General features: G+C 32.6%; 2 protein-coding genes across 3 annotated transcripts; one reads left to right on the plus strand and one right to left on the minus strand.

Moving 5' to 3' along the window:
* Positions 1-521: 521 nt before the first annotated feature.
* On the plus strand, positions 522-13,583 carry LOC130646841 (E3 ubiquitin-protein ligase arih1-like). 2 transcript variants are annotated; one of them, XM_057452548.1, is made up of 15 exons: positions 524-907; positions 5,210-5,277; positions 5,366-5,447; positions 5,821-5,892; positions 6,079-6,227; positions 6,583-6,649; positions 7,018-7,124; positions 9,232-9,274; positions 9,453-9,524; positions 10,122-10,199; positions 10,280-10,332; positions 10,955-11,159; positions 11,967-12,080; positions 12,526-12,647; positions 13,043-13,583. In XM_057452548.1, the coding sequence occupies exons 1-15, from the start codon at positions 674-676 to the stop codon at positions 13,128-13,130; spliced, it is 1,554 nt and encodes a 517-aa protein (XP_057308531.1). In that variant the 5' UTR covers positions 524-673; the 3' UTR covers positions 13,131-13,583. The 2 variants fall into 2 exon arrangements, with proteins under 2 accessions (XP_057308532.1, XP_057308531.1); XM_057452549.1 differs by lacking the exon at positions 11,967-12,080 and having other exon boundaries at positions 522-907.
* Positions 13,584-14,451: 868 nt separating this feature from the next.
* On the minus strand, positions 14,452-16,027 carry LOC130646867 (protein FAM221B-like). The gene has a single exon (XM_057452550.1). It carries the CDS (start codon positions 15,720-15,722, stop codon positions 14,685-14,687), a length of 1,038 nt encoding a protein of 345 aa, XP_057308533.1. The 5' UTR covers positions 15,723-16,027; the 3' UTR covers positions 14,452-14,684.
* Positions 16,028-20,029: the final 4,002 nt, after the last annotated feature.

Here is a 20,029-nt window from a genome sequence, read left to right on the forward strand (position 1 = left end):
TAACTAGTTAAAAAAAACTTGAGCTTGCTGCAAATCTTTGTATGAAAATGCTGCTCTAGTTATATATAAGGCATTACGGGCATGTTAATAAAATTAATTGGAAATAACAATAAAAATGGGTTGAATTAGCAGGGACTATAATTTAGAAACCGCCCGAACTAAGAGCATGTTTCCTTTCCCTTACACTGTCTGCAGTGTTTCCATAAACGACAGAAACTAAAAAATAATTTCAAATATTGCTATTTTACAATTGTAAAAAGGAAGTTGGACATCCAATCAAGTAAATAGAAGTTCCTAAATAGGAGGCCTGACTGTTCTTTGCCAAAGTTTGCAGCGCTTATCAGTCTGTTCTTGGAAATAAAAACTGGCTTTACTTTGAAATCAATGCGTTAAATATCTCATTCAGTTTTTATGATGGTGCGGGGGGCCACCTAGAATTTTAAAAATTATGTGCAACCAATCAAAATCCTTGCTTGTTTATTTGTTCTGACGTCATATTAGGGCCCAAGCTTTGATTTCGCTAGAGATGCAAAAAATAATTATATAGCAAATATGGAGGCAGCATAAATAACAAACGCAAAACAGATGACACAGCATCACAAAATTATGCCTTAAAAAGAGAAATAAAGGGTGAAAACACCATCAGGTTGATCTATTACATAATACACATACGATGGATTCAGATACAGATGACTTTATGTATGATGAAGATGAGCTCTCAGACCCAGAAGACGATCAAAACGATGATTTTGATATTTCGTGCGATGTCGAAGCAGCTGGAAGAGGGGAGTCGTCGTCTAAACGGTTTATGAAAGACGAGGATGACTTTTCATTTGTTTGTCTTACTCCAGAGTCTATTGTTACAACTATGAGAAAGTGTATAGATGAAGTTAACTCTGTTTTTGAGGTAATAAAGCATATAGCTAGCTAGCTAGTTAGTTAAATGACTTGCCAATGTTTAACTACTGGCTACAAAAAAATTAAAACGTAGCTATGTAGATTTCTTTTGGACCACAAGATCCAAAAGATCCTGGGTTGTAAACACAATCCTGAGTTAAACCACTTTACTCAAACCTTATATATGAGTGGGAGCATTGTTAACCAGGTCAGTTAAGGACTACCTGACAAGTGTGCCAATAAGCTGTATACGCTGTTAAAAGTGCGGCCGTTTTCAGGCAAGTTTGACGTTTTGAAAAAAAATTTAAGTATTCTCATAAAAAACTCTGCATAGATCAAACAAAAACACTTAAAGTGCACCACAAATGATTCGAGAAACTATGAAAATAAAATAAAATTATTATGTGGTAGAGAAGTTCTTAAAACAAATGTTTTTGATGGTTTTTGATAAGATTTATTAAATTAAACTTTATCAACTCCTTTCTCTTCATGGGCCTCCTAACTGTAGTCCACATGGTATATTACAAGGAATTTCCCTTCTGAAATGCTTCGGGCGAGTTCAGGAAAATGCGGGTGGTTTGGAGGACAATCGCCAATTTAATTCGAAAAGTTGCCCAAACTTGCCCTTATATATGCAGTATATATATATATATATGCAGTCACTTATCGGCACCTTCTTACTACCCATTTGTAAGCTGAATGTTTCGTTTATAGACATGACACTCCCCCATTTAAAATTTTAGGCATAAATGACATTTAAAGTTATGCAAAAAATTGCAAAGCTATTTAGCTTTGGTTATAAATATTGTTCATAGTTTTTGTTACAAAAAAAATTATAGTTTTCTTGCTATTTCAGAGGAAATACCGTAATTTTAAAATTACACATTTTCTTGTTATTTCATAATGAAATACCAGATTTAAAACTCAAATAAAATATGACTATTTGTGTGGGAAACAGGCTAGCCTTGTGATATAAATTTTATTTCATTGAGGCAATAACACTATAATAATTAAGTGTAACAATGAGTTTTGGACGTTAACAATGCCAACATATTTTCTGACTCTACCAAAAGCTTGTGCGAAGGTAATAACTATTGTGTACATGAAGTGTGTCGGGTAAGTTTTCAAAAGAGTATGGCTGTTAAAGCTTCTAAACTTTCTTATTTTCCTTATTTGAGTTTTAAAAAAAACATTTTATTTACAAGGATTTGCGAGATATATGTTTAAAAAAAGTTCTTAACATTGCATTAACTGGTTCTAATTTATTGGCTAGAGGAGCATACATTTTAAAACTGATGACACAACTTTAAAAAATTTTGAAACAAACATTCACAATCTCCTTCTCTCTCTCTGGAATGAGGCGTTCTAAATCTGTTTAAACTCAGCATGTCCTGTTTGCAAACATGTTTTTAACTAGGCTAGAACAGAATTTTGCAGTTGTCTGAACAAGCTTTATAATGCTTGTCATATAGTTCCACAAAAGTAGAACTGTACAAGAGACTTAACAATAGAGTCTTGATTATAAACTTTTCTCAACTGATTAAGGGCAAATTTTAGTTATTGCCTCCTGTATCGCTAAGGAGAGAGACCTTAAGGAGTATATCGCCCTGGAACTCTTTTGATGTTATTTATTTATTTTTACTTAATGTTGGTGGCCCAATATAGACAAACCTAGTGAAAGCATTTGATTTGATAACATACATTGCAGGATACTCAGTAAATTTTGGTAACATTTTTTGTAACTTCTCCAAATTTATACTAACACCCAGCAAGGAAGTTTACAGTCTGTCATTTAATATGGCTTTCCTTTGTCAAATTTATGCAAGAAACCTTCATCATATTTTTTGTTTGAATATTTAATAATTGCATCAATTGCAATTTCTTTTCTCATGTCAGCATTTTTTTGATGTCACTGTTAATAGCAGACAACATTGTGGAATGCTACTGTTGATTCCTGACACTGCAAAGTAGTAGTAGTATTTATTTGCTGGTATATAGATTGTACAGTATATAATATATAAATATATAAATGTATATAAAGTTGTATGTTAAAGAATTAAAATACAATCTATAGCAGTCAGGAGACCGACCACTAGCAAAAACTAATCTAACCTTTAGGTATAGTTTCAAAACTATTTTTGTTTATGTGCATTATGCAAAAAAAAAATAATAATTTTAATATTTGTGATTTTTTTTGGAGAAATGTACAGGTAAATAATTCAAGTCTAGAAGATCAATAGAATTGAAATGCTTTTGGATAGAGTTCAGTCTTCCTGTTCAAATTCGAAACTCACAATCTTTTAATGTATTTAAAATTAATCTTAAGAACTATTTTCTTGAACAATACATTTAAACTAGTACGGGTATATCAACTCCAGCTATTTGTCTGCTTTTTCTTCTTTCCACTCTTCTTCTTCTTCTTTTTTGAAGTTTGTACATTTTTTTTTTTTTTATTTATTTTAAATTTTTTTTTTTAATTTTTTTTTTAATTTTTTTTTTAATTTTTTTTTTTTGCATGCAACCCAGAACTAGTTCAGAGATTTTACAAGGTCCTACTCGCATCTTTTAACTGGCCTCCGGGCTGTTTTGAGAGGTCCCCTGCCAGTTGTAACAGTTTATTAATACTTCCTTGTATTTATTCAGTTTAATTTTTGTAAACTTTCATTCGCAGAAAAGATTATCTGTATCTGTATTGCTTGATAGTGAATAGAGTCCGTACTATATGTTTAAAGTCCTAATAGATGGTATAGAAAGAAGTTTGTAGGAGCATCCTCTAGTTACATGAGTATTTGGCAGATAAGTCAGATTGAAAGAATTTTTATGTAGGAGATAAGTTGTTAAGAGTTTTATACACTAAGAAAACGTTTAATGTGAAAATTATATTAGCAAGGGGAGGTATATTTAGAGTATCAAAGAGTGGTTGAGAGTGGGCATAGTATTCAGAAAAAGTTATGAGGCGAACTGCAGATTTTTGTAGTTTAAAAATATGAGAGTTGAGTGCGTAGGGTTTTCTGAGATAAGTAAAGGTAATTGTGAGAGAATACCATTGGCTCCACAAAGTTTAGGAGCAAGAGTGTTATAATGATAGAACCAGCTTAAATTTTCATTCAAGTAAACCCCAAGGTATTTGACTGATGATGAGAGTGAGAGACGTTTACCACCTAGTTTCAACTTGATGTCATAGTTAATTTTTTTTTTATTTCTGAAAAGGATAACTTCTGTTTTGGTCACGTTAAGAGCTATCTTATTAGCATTCAGCCATTGTAGTAAGAGTTTTAGATCAAGGTTGACTTTCTTTTTGATAATGCTGAGATCTTTATGAGAAAATAGGAGACAGGTGTCATCAGCAAATAGGAAAGTTTCCGAGTTAATTACTGCATCAGAGATGTCATTGATATAGAGTAAGAAAAGGAGGGGTCCTAGAACAGAACCTTGTGGTACGCCATTTGGAATATAGATTTGAGATTAGAACTGTGGCCATTGATAGACACATACTGGTTACGATTGAGAAGGTATGATTTAAACCATTGGTTAGGCAAATCCCACAATGATTTAATTTGGATAAAAAAATTTCATGGTCGACAGTATCAAACGCCTTTTGCAGATCAATAAAGACCCCAAAGTGGGGTTAGTCTCTTTTTTAAAGATTTGTATCCTGATCCCAGACAACACTGTACTTCTATTTACCTAAAAATAGTGAAGGTTAGAGGAATTTCTTACATTCTAGCCAACTAGGGACTTTGAAAAAAATTGGCCCCTGTAATAGGATTTTGTGTGTTTATTTAAAGGGAACCTGGAATTTGGAAATATATCCAACTTTTGAAACATGTTTGTACTGAGAATGTACAAATTGTGTTTTTGCATTCACTTTGTACCCGTCTATTTTACATTTCATGTTTTTTTGTAAACATGTTCAAGGTCAGATAGAATAATATAATATTTTCATACATATCCACTGCACACCAGTTCTCTTGTTTTAGGATGTTCCACATTTTAGGTGTGCTATTTTTTAATTGATATCACACCTCGATTATTCTTTAGCATACGTTCTATGTTTTCTATTCAAGATAAATTCTTATATTTTGGCAGTTCCGTATTATTTAAATGAAAACTGTAATGGTTAAAACATTTTGCACATTGTTTGTGTTTATTGCACATAATAAATGCACATGTAGCATTATAATAGAGGATGGTTGTTTTGGTACTAAATGTTTCTTTTTTGCTTAATTGAACAATGGATCTTTTACTTCGTGCAAACATTTTTTGTAGGTAAAAATATCTTTTGTTTCAAGTGTAAATTATTGCTTTCTAGATACCTTGTGCAACTGCCCGTATATTACTGACACACTTTAAATGGGATAAAGAAAAATTACTTGAAAGGTATTATATATATCTGTCATAATTTTCTTTTCTGTATTTGAGGGACCTATAATGTACTATTAATGACTGCTTTCTCTCTTTTGCATAGATACTATAGCAGTGACCAGGATACATTGTTTAAAGAAGCACATGTGATTAGTCCACACAAAAATCAACAGTCATCAGCAAGAGTACATTTTTTTGTTTTTTTTTTATATCCTTGTTAGGCTATTACCTTATCAGAAAAAAAAGTTTATTATTGACAAAATTTTGACTCAGTGACTATAGTATGTTTTACAAGTCAAGCATTTTTAGTGACAAACTATTTTTACTATTTTTTTTTTTTTTTTTTTTTTTGCCATTTAAGTCTTTTGTTCATTTTAGTTTTTCCGTTTTTATTGATCTAATAACCTAAATGCCCTGAAAACGAAGATAAAAATATTAGATATTGTTATTTTCCATTCAAAGATTTAGTTTATAAAGTGACTAGATTTTGCACGACTAATATTTTTACTGACTAAAAATTTTTTAGGGCAATATTCAAACAAGGCTAATTTTTTTTAGACATCACGCTCTGGTATTCGTATCCATCCGAAATTAGAATGTGAAATATGTTTATGTCCAGTCCCAGCAAAGGTGAATAATGTTTGTATATAATGTTGCAATGTAAATAATAATAGATTGAGTATAAGTGCAAGACATGCTTTTGAAAAGATTGCTCTGGAATAACATGAACAAGGGAAAAGCTGGATATAAATGTGGTAACTTTCTAGTTTAATGATGGCTAGTTTTGTAAAGCTTCATCGTCTGTTTTGTTTTTAGATGCTGACGGGGCTTGAATGTGGACATGTGTTTTGTCAGTTTTGTTGGAACGAATATTTAATGATGAAAATTTTGTCAGAAAACACTGGTCAACACATATTTTGTCCAGCAAGCAAATGTGACATATTAGTGGATGAAAATTTTGTTCTGTATGTTATAGTTTAAACCTGCTTTCTTGTTTTGTGTGTCCTTACATAAAAGTTTCATCTTCTATTGGGTTGGCTCTTTATTATGTTTTTTTAATTTTAAAATAGATTTTAAATAAAACAACATTTTGAAGTTTTTGTTTTAATTCCAAACAAAGTATTTTTTACAAAAAGTGTCGACAATTATTTCTTATATTTTTTCTATATTAAAGTGCAATAGGTGTCACAAAAAAGTGAAAAGAGTATGTTGCATTTGTTATATTTTGTTTGCTCAAAGAATACCTATGAAATTGCACAGAGACAGGCGAAAAACTATTGTTATAGAGAGGTTATTTGTGTTCATTGCGTTCTTATTTAGAAAAGTTTTACAAGATGCAAATATACGCTCCCGTTATCATAAATTAATTGCAGATAGTTTTGTGCAAGTAAGTGGGTTAGTTTAATAAAATGGGATCCTCTTTGTGGCCTTTTTGAATCATGTCAGCACTATGTGTTAATAAAAATTCTTGATTCACGTGGGCAGATATTTGCTGGTGTTAGTTCTTTGTTTTTGGAAATAACTTGAACATACAAAAGTTTTTCTCCCATGTTCTTTCTTAATGTTATTTGTATATGGGGGCATGTGAACGCAACACAAAGTATAATTTAAGGGGCATGAAACACAGTGACGTGAAGCAGGAAAGCAGTATTTCACGTCATCAATTTTTCTAGAATGAGAATCTGTGTTATTTTCTCTATGTTAAGCTTGTTAACACTTCTCCTTTAATTTATTTTTTTACTGATAATTCTTTAGAGCAATCGTCTCATGAGATGGTGTCCTGCACCAGATTGCAGTAACGCCATTAAGGCTATATATAATGATGCCAAACCAGTGACTTGTTTGTGTGGGTTTGTGTTTTGGTAAGTAAAATGCTTTTATTGTTTATTGTAATGTCTTTAGGCTTGATACTCCAAATTTGTTTAAAAGCTTACCTCCCATTTCAAAAAAAGTTCATCTTATTCCGTTTATATTATGTTGAGAATTTGTAATTTAACATTTATTAAGTAAAATTTGAAATAATAAAGCTAATATAAAGCCACATTTTCTTGTGTTTACAGCATGCTTCCTTCTCGAAAGCCGCCATTTTGTGATAAATTTTTTTTCGGATTAAACCCAGTTTGACGTCATCTCCCGGATGGCAAAAAAGGCCCCCTGAACATGTTGCCGTAAAACGATAACTCAGAGAAAAAGAAAAAGAGTAAATTGTTGCAACTAAGATTAATTTTGTTAATAATTATAATATGTGTTTTTGTGCTATGGCTTTTTGTAATAAGAATAATAGAAGTAGCGCTGGAAAGCATTCCTTTTCCAGTCTTGCAACAGGCAAGAAACAACGAGCTGCGTGTACTCATTAACAGAGTCGATACCCTTTCAAAGTCGAGTTTTAATCACTAGAATGTTTTGATCAACATTGGCAAAAAAGGCTTTGGCAATTCTAAATCTCTGTCTACTTGTCTTTGCATTAGGCCATATAAAAATTCTGGTATAGGTGCTCGCTCTTCTTCGTTGCCTCTAAGACTTTTCTATTATATTGTGGTTTGTCCTGCGCGCGTTGTCGATTCTTCTTTCTTTTTTTTTCTTTTTTCCTTTCTTATATTAATCTATTTTAATTTATTTTTCGTTTCGTTTCGTTTCATTCTCATATCAAAGAACGCTATAGGCCCTGGGATCGAGGTTGTTTGAATTGTCATTATAATAAGTCCAGGGTTGTGTTTTTGCACCCGTTCTTTCTATGTTTACTTCCGCATGGTCGTGATTATTAACGCTGCCAATAGCCTAGTCATAAAATGAAGTTTTCTGCAAATCTCCTAAATTAAGAACGCTTTCAGAGTCTAACTCTTCTAACCAACACAAACTCTTAGGGATCACAGCGCGGCATTTTTCGAAAGAGTAAAATAAAATGTCGTCTGCCATGGTTTGCTCTGATAGCCCTAAATAGCTTCTTTTTCACTTTAAAAAATACTTTCCTGCGCCACGACCCGTCTCCTGTGGGCATTGAAGTCTCTACACAAGTCAGAAAGAGCCAATCTCGTTCTGAGAGCATCGGAATAGCAAAAAAGGCCACGGTTCACTACTAAGCTATTGCTTCAACTTCCATTCTCATCCTCATAACAGCTTTCCCAGCTAGAGTCTGATTCACTGTCAGGTTTTGTAGACTTTTTACTGGCCGACACTTCAAAACTAAGAAAGCCTACAACTTTTTCACGGGAACTCAGTTTTAAAAAGGGAAGTAAAAAACAAGTGTTTACTTATCTTCAGTATATACCTGTTACAAAGTCATCTTTAGTTACCGTTACAAATGTTGAAAAAATAACAACCGCTTTGTCATATATAAAACCGCTTTGTATATATAAAAACATGGGCCAACGGCAGAGTCAGCGAAATTATCATCCGGGAGTTGACGTCACAAGCCCTCCCGCGAAGGAATTTATTTACAATCGGGACACAAGATGGCGACTGGCACGAAGCTTCTTCTTCAGCTAATATTTTACAACTTCAACAACGAATATCTTGCGAACAAATCAAAATAAGTACAAAAGAAATATTTTTTCGTTATTAGTACAATATTTTGAGTTGATTTTCGAATACTTTTTTGAAAGTGGGAGGTAAGCTTTAAGTACGTTTATATAGAAGGTAGTACTTGAACCTTTTAAAGCTGTAAAAATTTAACACAGAATTTTATGAGCCTAAAAATTCTGGTAAGTATATAAGTTTAACACTTTTCAAAAATTTTTTCGTTCTTTGTGTGCCATACCAACTTTTTATTAGAAAAGTCTATACTAAAATTGTGTTCGGGTTAGAGCAACCGCAATGTTTCCATTGCATGTTTCGTTTGCAAGTTGTCTAGCATCAAGTTGCTTATTTATTAAAAAGTCGTATCAGTTTTAATCTGTTTGATGCATAATGTTTGTTTCACTGTAATAACTCCTAATTTCTTAATGTTGTCGTTTGCGTTTGTTTTTGTAGTTTTGGATGTGTTCAGCCTTCACATGACCCCGTAAAATGTCAAGTAAGTAGTTTCTAACACAGCATGTGTTGATATGTTGTACAATAGCCTACCAGCTTACTTCCTCCTGCTTCTCCTCCCTACATCTTACCCACATTTTTATTTCTTCAACAACACCTTCTCTTACGCCGATTCTGGTCTCTTTTGATATTCCTATAGCAGACTCAAACTTACTTTTTAGTGGTTAAAAAAATGGTTAAAGAAATGTGATGATGACAGCGAGACATCAAATTGGATATCAGCAAACACTAAGGTAACATATTTTTCACCTTCTCCAGTCAACAATCTTGAACAAAATATTTGTAAACAAAGGAGAAAGTCGAAGTCTCACAAGTAGCACATTTTAAACTTATTAATCTTAGTAGACATGGATCCTAGGGTGGTATTCGTGTTCAATATTCATTTTCCCTGCCGTCAGCCAGACTCTGTTTTCTATATTTTGAAACGCTCACATCCCATGATGTCGTTTGTACCGTATTGCGTGCATAATAAAAAGCTAGACTGGTGTGTTTTAAACAGTGCTGCTTGTGGCCTGTTGGCAGGTGATGGAGTTTAAGTCAAGTAACGCTGTATGTCATGTTTGAGAAAAAGCGAAAGAAATTTCGAACTGTCCATATATCTATAAGGGTGCGTGGAAGACTTTAATGATTATAAACCTGTTGTTTTATGAAGTAATATCTGGCATCACAATGGTGTTTGTCATAAAAATTGATGTTAATGAAATCTTGTCGGTGTTATACCAATATGAAACAGGCTCGACAATTTTTAAATTACGCTTCGTGCATTTGGATTCTTGTACTTGTAGACTATTGTTTTCAATAACAAAATGTTTCCACACCCTCTATTTTAGGAATGTCCGAAATGTCACGTGACTATAGAGAAAAATGGCGGGTGTAATCACATGGTCTGTAGGAACACTTCTTGTAAGGTATACAACTGCAACTTTTGCTTGCATGTTAAAAACAAAGAATTGTTAAACTTCTTTTATTTTTTTTATTTTTTATCTAGGCTGATTTTTGTTGGGTTTGTTTGGGACCATGGCAATCACATGGCTCCAGTTGGTATGTAATTTGACGTCATGTTGTTTACCAAGTACAGTCGGTTCTCTCTAATTTCGAATCTCCGTAATTCGATACTGTCTCTAATTCAATCAAATTCAAAGTCAACGTCAAATTTCGCTAAGAAACTCTCATCAATGAATTCAATAAACTCTCTAATTCGTTCTAGATTTTAGGTCCATACGGAGAAATTCTTTTTCTGATTCAATTCTTGAGTGTAAAAAGGCTTTAACCACAGTCTCGAACCATATTTCGAATTTAAAAGATATAAATAGGGCCGTTGATTTACGAAATGTGTTGAATAAAAACAGTCAAAATTGACAACTACTTCCAGAGATCTTAAAAGGTCCTTGAAAAAAGTCTTTAATATTAGTACTGCACTGTTCATATTAAAAATGTATGTATTATTCATTTTTGCGAGTTAACAAATATTTCCCTCTGTAATTCGACTTTTTCTACTTTGCTGCCTAAAAATGTAAATTAGAGAGACATTTCCTAATTCGATTTTCTCTTTGATTCGATAAAAAATCATCTCCCTGAAAAAAATCGAATTAAGGAGAGTCGACTGTAAATACTTTGCAGACCCGAGTTATTTTTATGTGAGTGTTTGCGTTTTTTTATGTAGGTATAATTGTAACCGTTACGACGAAAAAGACGCACAAGCCGCGCGTGACGCACAGGCTGTGTCGCGCGCTGCTTTGGAACGGTATTTATTTTACTGCAACCGTTATATGAATCATCTACTGAGTGCAAAATTCGAACAGAAACTAAATAATCAAGTAAAAGAAAAGATGGAGAATTTACAACAAATGAATATGTCATGGATAGAAGTAAGATGGATTTTTTTTTCCTTCTGTAATGTTAATTGTAATCAAATATTCAAAAACGGATGAACTTTGATGAATTATTTGGAAGCTATCTGAAATTTTGAAATAGATTTTGAAAAACACCTGTCAAAAATAAAAGTTTTTCTGCATAGATTTTTAAAACCAAAATTGTCTTTATTAAATATCTCATCAAATCTCCTCAATTCTAGTTTCACAAAACTATATGGTTTTTTAACATTTTGTTTGAATATTAATGCATTGCTCACCAAGAGTGGTAGCTTTAATAAAGCTATTTTAAAATTTCAAATATTCTCAATTTTTTTTTGTTGAAAATATGTCCTCGGATTTTCTCTTTTTTAATATAAGGATCCTGTTATTTTCTCAAAAATATTGTCATCAAAAACAACCGTATTTCCTTAACCGCGCGGGCGCCTATTGATTTTTTTCGAACTTTAGTGTGGGTGCAGTTATAAGAGGGGCGTTGTAAGTAAGGATGGGTTATAAATTTATTTTAAGAATCACTACAAATTGTGAAAATACTCGTTTTATACTTTTATGTTGCGACTTTTACTTAAATAACTAAATACAATATTATTAAATACGGTATTATTTGATAACATTTTCCAATAACCCCCCCGTTTAATGAATATCGCCCCAGGCGCTTATTAGAGAAGGCGCTTATAAATTTAATTTCAATAAGCGCTTAAAGAGAGGAAAGGGGCTAAAAAAGAGCAAATACGGTACGTTGTTTTCAAATAAACTGTATTGCCAAATCTTCTAGTTCTTATGCGTGCATTTGTTGTTGTGCAGGTACAATTCCTGAAGAAGGCTGTTGATGTTCTATGCATGTGTCGGAATACGTTGAAGTACACATACGTGTTCGCCTTTTACTTGACCAAAAATAACCATTCTATTATCTTCGAGGTGAGCGACTTAATTTCTTTTGTTGTACGTGACTTTATTTAAAAGAAGCTTAACGAGAAATTTGTCACACTTTGCTCTTCAACAAACTCGAAGATAAATTTGTTATTAAAGATTCGACATTTTGCGATAATCGTAGGCGCAAAATCAGTCTAAAAAATCTATTGAACAATTAAGCCAAACTGAGACCATGGAAAAAATTTGTTAGCGGAAACAGCCCCCTGGAAGTGCCAAAAGTACCAATGATCTAATATTGCTTGTAAAATAAACACACATCATAGAAACCATTTTGATGTTTTGTTGTCTTAAAACCATTGTACAACCCCGTAATAGTATACTTCATTACATCAAAACTTCGCGGTATGAAAATTTTGCAATAAAGTAGCTTAGGAAAGTCCCATTTTGGCGGTTGTGTCCATTAAAATCTTTTTTTTAAATATATTTATAGGATAACCAAAGAGATTTGGAATTAGCTACCGAACAATTATCTGAATACTTAGAACGTGATATAAATACAAGCGAACTAAAGGCGATTCAAGAGATCAAACAAAAGGTTCAGGATAAGTACAGGTGTGCGAAGGTTACAATTTTAACTTGGTTACAAATAGACTCGCCCTGAAAACCCTTAGCGTGCCCAGATACATATTTAGCTTCATTTTTTGTAATTTTTAATTTTTGTTTGGATTTTATATTTCCTTTGTTTTCAAAAAACCTTAATGGAAATCAGCTTTGCAAGAAGCTGTTACTTAAGAGGCCAGCATATGCACTGGCAATCATTTGGGTGTAGTTAATCCACTTTAGCCTGAACTTCTAGTCACTTGAACTCTTTCAATTCTTAAATGGGCTTAAATGTTCAACATTCAATAACTCGAAGTATTTTCCAGTTTTTTGGAAAGATGATTTGAACTGTTTTCTTGAACTATTAAGTTATCGAGATAGTAATTTCATCGGCTTTTTTTGTTTAGATATTGTGAGCAGAGACGAAATGTTCTTCTAGATCATGTGCACGAAGGGTACGAAAAAGATTTCTGGGAGTATCAGGAGTCTCTTTGATAGATATTTGCCTTGTATTTTATTTCTTCGGATTTATTCTGAGTACAATTTTTTTCTAGCATGCAGTATAAATACTGTTTTTTTAATGGTCTGAGTAAAAGTGATAATCGCTCAAAGTTGCTCCCTGTAATTACTAGAATTTCGTTTTTTAAAATTTTCTTAAGATGCAGGCTTTAAAAGGGTTGTGTGAGAGTTTTAAGGCTCGTTTTCGTTTGTCTGTATTGTCCGCTCTGGCGCAAAATACAGCCGAATGAAAACAAGCAAGGAGATGCCCGTCTCGCAATGATTCCTAGGATTAATTATTCTTATTTTTTTCCAAACGAGGCGACTCATTCGTTTCAAACTTAGTTTACAACCATAGAGTAAAATTATTTTTATTCTCCAATGTTTGTGGTTGTTTCTTTTTGTTTATATTTTGTCGTTTTGTAAAACAAGTTTAAATAACAATAAGATATACTTTATGTTTTTATCCTTAAACATTAAAATCTGCTGTCGATACATCGACAAAAATGTCTATCATTTGTGAAAGAACTTGCGTAATTGAGAATTTGTGGAGCCTGGAAACGAGGGTCAATATTTGCATGTTTCAATTTTTGCTGACGCTAGCACGCTGCAATAATTTGTGCGGAAATAATTAGTGCGATTTCGCCTAAATTCGCACGCCTTGATTCCGGACCTTTTACGGGTTAGAAATTTTTACTTTTTACAGAATAATAATTTTCACCAACAGTTTTTAGTCCACTGATACGCATTAAAAATACACTCGATATATTTTGTGCTTAATGTTACGTCAAAGGTTTATTGAAGGTGCATTAGACTGTGTTTTCTGATACTTTAAACATTACACATCAGGAGTTAAAGTTTAAGAATATTTAAAAAAATCTGTAATATCTTTTTACATGGCTGTTTTTGAAACTTAACAAAACAAAGCCTAATGTTTTCCTCGTTTGTATCCAAAGTTCGAATATTTTGGGTAAATTTTTGTTCTATTTGTTGTGTAAATAAACACTAGATACAAAAAAGTTTGGGATGTGAGTTGCAAGAGAGACCATTATTTTTGTTTGAGATAGAGAAAAATTCATAATAGAGAATTTCAAAGAGCAGACAATTGGCCGGTTATTTACAATAACAGTTTTCACCCTTCCCTTCCAGATTACCAAGTAGATTCGTAATTAAACTTTTGCAAGAGGATTCCGTAGTCGCGAGCCTCGCTCTCATGCATATTGCGTAAACACAGAAGGTTAGGAAAAGTTCGAAATAGAGAGGGTCCACTGTAGTGAATTTTTTGCGGAGTTACGCTTTTAAGGATAGCGAAAATTCATCTAGAGCAAATGTAAATATTTCGTAGCTACAGGCTGCAAAGTATTCACCAAACGATGTTCTTCATTCATGCAAAAATACGAACATTTCCACAATATTTCTAGGCTAATTGTTGTAGGCTAATTCTTCTCAGGATATGCTTAACATAGCATCGCTTCTAGTCTTCATGTTTACAAACATATGTAACGTATGTAATTAGTAATTTGTTGTTAAAAAATCGTCATTATTTTTTTCTCAATTCTTTGTGAAATGGTTATACTTCATACGTAAGGATCTTAGTTGATCATTTTCTTGATTTATATCAGGCACAGCATAAGGTCCACTTGCTATGCTGTTAAATACATCACAGTCATCTTCCTTACCTGTTAAGCATATATTTCGAAGATCTGGCAATTCATGAAATGGTAAATATGCTTGTCCATAAGGCAATTTTTTGTGTTTTCGGGAATCTAAATCGTCAAAAAATGTTTCATGGTTTTCCCAATGTTTGTCACAAGCGGCACATAAAAAATCGGATTCAAATATAAAACAACCACAAAAACGGACCGTGCATTTTCTTGTGTTTGGGTTGTGCTGATCGTGTGTATGCTTGCATCTGCACTTTGCCCTCCACAAGCCTGGATTAAATCCAGGTCTTTTTGGTAACCACCATTCACCAATGTCCTCAGGCCTTTCCGGTATAAATGCGAATGCCTTGCAGTTACAATTTGCAGCGAGACATTTCACTTTAATACTGCTTTTGTTGTACGACGCATGTTCACTTAAATTGTGATCGCAAAAACAACGCGAATGTTTACTTAGTCGGATGCAATCCCAGTCATATTCTGGACACCTCCAACCAATGTATACCCCACTTTTAATGGCTTCTAGTGCTGCATTAGTTTCGCCACTGAATAAATTTTGAACTCTGGGTGCAAATTCTTCTCTGTGCATTGCTCTGGCAACAGAAACTACTTCTTTCTTTTTGGCAGGCACAATAGGCCTTACAGTGTAATTTTTAGGGGAAAGAATAGTAGCTAACTGAGTCGGTCGATTTCTATTGCTATTAGTTTTAGCACTGACGATACTATCAACCGGAGCTACCCGACTTCTTGGCATTGTTGGACCACTTCGTCCATAGCGATTTTGCCGTTGGCCAGGTGCTGCATCGTCTGAAGTGGTCTTACTTAAGTTTTTTATGCTAGATATTTTAACGTTCTTCTTTTTTTCTTCTTTTGGTAGAGAAACTTGAATGAGTTTCTTGCGTGTTTGTTTTTTCTTTACAGGATCCATAACATCAGACCAACAAAAACTAAATTCACGTATATAGTTCAGTTAAAACTTCTACACCTTTTCTTTCCTCTACCCTACCATCTTTGTTTACCTTCTGTTAGACATAAACTGAAACTACACTGGTGTTGAAGCTAGCAACAATCCAAAATGGCAGTCAGGTAGCGATAAAAGTAAACAAAACAAATAGCAGGATGGCTATGCTCTATTTTTTCCCCAGGATATTCCCTGTTGATTTTTTAAGCATGCAATGGTTTCACCTACTTTGAAAAACATGGCTATTAAGTGTTTACTTGAATGCAGTGAAAGGATAGAGACACATCATGATATGCATAATGCTGCTGTGTGTGTGGTGTACCCTCCTGTTGAAATGAACTGGGCAACAGGACAGTCAATTGAATTAGCACTACATAAAAAAGAATTAGTTTGCAAGAACATGAAAAATTTAGAAAGACAACTTTGCCAAAGTATGCTAAAAAGCCACCTTTTAAGATTACCAAAGCTGATCAGCAAAAGTTATCACGAAAACCTGGTAAATTTCGGAACCAACAAGCTCTTTTTCCACCCATAAAAAATAATATTACCAGAAACATGAGTGTCTTATCCATTTCCTTCATGGAGATTTATTGTAAGTCTCAACACTTATGAATATGTTCGAAGCCACCCAAAGGATATTTGCTATGCCATATATTGTCAACAAACAGTTTTTTATCGTTTCAAGCAAAATTTTATGATGAACAGCTAACTGATATGTACAAGGCATTGCAATGTTATAAACCAGATAAAAAGAATGCAGAAGTCATTAAAAAACTCAAAAATATTTCACTGAAAATTTTTGATATGCCAAACAAACTACACTTAAAAGCAATTTTAAAGATACCTTTGATCAAGAAAGCCATGAACATTGTGAGAAGAAGGACTCTTGTATCTTGAAAATCGAGAAAACGAAAAAATTAACTCAAAGTAGGCACAAGGGCAAATCGAAAAAACTTACCCACAAGAGAAAGGAAAAAATCAAGGGTACACGAACAAAATTTTATCACCAAAGTAACAAAAACTTTCCTCTTCAAAGTATTAAGAAAACCAAATCTGGCAAATCTAATAACACAACAATGCAAGAATTTCAAAATAAACTCCCAAAACTTAACTGTGAAAAACACCTAAAGGAAGCTTTATCGCAATACCCAACCAGTTTTTTGGCAGCAGCATGCAATTACTCTTATCTACAAACCTTGAATTACCAAAATTACAGCAATTTCTGCAAATCTGAACAAAAGCGCATCTATAAATCAACTGTTAAACTACCTCCAGTTTTTGGGATGAAAGTTGACATAAAGCACTGTAAAACTTAATTTTCAATGATTTATTTTCATAATTATTAACTTTATTATTTTTTGTGTGTGCAATATATTATGTTACAATGAACATTGTCAAGAAAAATTGTTAATGGGACAATTTTTCACAATTCAGAATTTGGCTAACAATATAAGTGAAGACAAAAAAATTATGTGGACGATTCAATCATATATAAAATCTGTGACAGTCTTTCCCTTTAGTTCTGTTTTGTGTTTAATGTTATTTGAAATATCGAAGGTAGTTCATTGAGACTAAAAGTTTGAGTCCTGTGAATCACAGCTAGTAGTAGATAAGAACAAACCACAAAAAATCAAAATAAATGAAACATGGTTAAAAGTAGAATTCGTGAAAATAAATCCTCGCAAATAATCCACCAGTAGCCACATCCGAAAATAAATACACTCAAAAATTTAGTTAGTGTGGATTTGTTGTGACTACTGAATTTTATAAACTTATTTTTACAAGTGAAAAATTTTTAACTTTTTTTTTTGTTTGTTTTTTTGTTTTTGAACATGACCAAAATGAAAATAATGCAAGTATTTTGTCATCTTGTCTTTTCTGTGTTGTTGTAAAACATACATTCAGAAAAATTTTGCATTCTCTCGTTTTTCTGAATAATACTTTAAAAAATCGTAGCTATTATATATAGTTATTTTTGCTAACTTTGCTAAAACTCACTAACCAATAACAAGCCATGTATTTTAAGATCTATTAGTCTTTCTACTGTTTTTTGTTGTTGTTGTTTATTTTATTTTAACTTGCCAGTAATTTTTTGAAGTTTAAATAGGCATCCAGCAAATAAAAATTATTTTATAAGTTGTAAAGATTGCCAACAACAATTTTTAAATAAATTACGTAAAGCGAAAAAGAAATGTACCCAGGTAGACAATAACCAAGCAATGTTTCCCTAGCTAAATAATGTTTGGGAGAAGTGCAAATTAATAAAAACGTGTTGTTATTATTTATCATTTTGTTACGCCACCGCCAACCAGTATAAATCTATCATGAATTAGCAGCCAAGATCCAAGCCAAAATTTCCGTTTTATTGAAAAAACATTCTAGGTTGTTTTAAAAGAATTTCGGTTTCTTAAAAGATTTTTTATTTTTATTCTAAAAGATTTTTGGATAGGCGAAAGTAATCGTATGCTTAAATACGAAAATAAATGTTAAACGTACTAAAAGAAGTAAAGTATTAGTTTAATAAGCCTTCTTTTATTAAGAATATTTATTGCGTGCATTGCCATTATTTTAGATACATGCTTTAATAAACTACACATAATTTTACAACAACAACTAGAACATTATAGGACTACACTGGACTAAAGGCATAACACATATTCCTAACTAACGATTTAACAGTTTAACTTTGAATTTTCATGATCAACCACAATATCATCTCCAACATCAAATTTTTTTATACGAACTTCTCGAACCTCTTAAACGTATTAAACCGGATCTGAACAGAGTGCAACAAACTTGTGTGTGTATGTGTGACTGCAGTTGAAATGGGTATATTCTTATCCGCTATCATTTCCGAGAACCGACTGTAAAAAGTGGTGCATTTGCGACTCATGCTTTCGTAAATTGAAAATTTAAGCGGTGTGAAACTGCTATTATCAACTCTCAAAATTCTACGATTGCCATTATTTTCACGTTTTTTTGACTTCTCATTTTAAGATCTCAGATTTACCAATCTCATCTCCAAGGAAATTTATCGCTTTTTTAACTTATCTACAATATGACGTTAAAAAAATTAAATAAGGGGCCTGGCAACGAGGTTGCTTATTGAGCATTTCCATATTACACACCTTTCCATAAGAATCCTATTTTTTGGTTTGAGCATCTTAATTCTTAACAAAATGAAATATTTAGCGTTATAAAAATAATTTATAATAAAAGTGATTATTCAATAATTACTGAAAAAATCGAAAAAATGCTGTTAACAAAGATGCGATGGTATTTAAAACATGGTTAAACAAATACTGCTAAATAAAAACCAGTGTATAACAAATTTTTGAAATATAGACGACTGGTTACACTACAATGATAAATCTTCTGCTCCATAAATTTCTTTAAGAGCAACCTCATTCCCCACGCCTGTCCCAAAAACTTAGTTCCTGTGAAATTAACTTCTGTTCGTCACAAATTTTCTGACAATAAACTTTAAATGGGTGTATGAATGATTGTGAAACGATATTACAGTTGTAATCGATACTTTGTGAATGTAAAACATGTTTGAAAAGGTTGAATAGCAGTTATGCTCGCACAAAACCACAATCTAGCCTTTAATAACATTTACTTCTAGTTGTGTATTTTCAGTAAAACGTAATACTCTGTCGGTATTGTATTCATATCAATGACGGTATTTTGATAAAAAGGGTTATTCATTTTCAAATAACCTAAGATATTCGTTAAAATTTGTGGTCGTATACATGGCCATTATACATTAGTTTACGTTTTAATTTTATTAACACTAACCCACTGCAGTCAGCCGATCTTGGAAGAACATCACATATATCTGTATTTTCTACAGGTACATTGCATAGTGCCCCTTTAGTTTTGGAGATTGTCCTTTTGGCATTTTTGCAACTTTTTTAAACAATAACTTTTGTGCAATCAAAATTTGTTGAAGTTAATAGTGGATACCCAGAGGGAAAGTCAAAAATCTCAAAAAAAGACATGGTAAATGGGGATTCTTAGCTTTTAATTTTTTATGACAAGTTTGACAGACATAACAGTTATCATTATTGCTTGAAACTACGGAAAATTGGAAACATTTTAGATCTGTGAGTTTTGCTTCATTAAACTTCAAAACAGATTGTTGTCCAAGCACGTATTGCATACAATACAAATATAATATGGTCCTTCTTTAATCATTTTCTTGAAATTAAGTATCCGCCTTCCCTGAACCTCACTTTTTTATGATCAAATGCTTTACGGGATCGTTCTTAAAA

The sequence above is a fragment of the Hydractinia symbiolongicarpus genome, chromosome 1 (assembly GCF_029227915.1).
Source record: "Hydractinia symbiolongicarpus strain clone_291-10 chromosome 1, HSymV2.1, whole genome shotgun sequence".
NCBI lineage: Eukaryota > Metazoa > Cnidaria > Hydrozoa > Anthoathecata > Hydractiniidae > Hydractinia > Hydractinia symbiolongicarpus.

What these genes read in the sequence shown, in the direction of transcription:
- LOC130646841 (XM_057452548.1), top strand. Translation starts at nt 674, where the DNA reads ATGGATTCAGATACAGATGACTTTATGTATGATGAAGATGAGCTCTCA. An exon ending in ATGACCCCGTAAAATGTCAA is followed by an intron (nt 9,275 to 9,452) that starts GTAAGTAGTTTC and finishes CTTACTTTTTAG; the next exon opens with TGGTTAAAAAAATGGTTAAA. An exon ending in AAGGTTCAGGATAAGTACAG is followed by an intron (nt 12,648 to 13,042) that starts GTGTGCGAAGGT and finishes TTTTTTGTTTAG; the next exon opens with ATATTGTGAGCAGAGACGAA.
- LOC130646867 (XM_057452550.1), bottom strand. Translation starts at nt 15,722, where the DNA reads ATGGATCCTGTAAAGAAAAAACAAACACGCAAGAAACTCATTCAAGTT.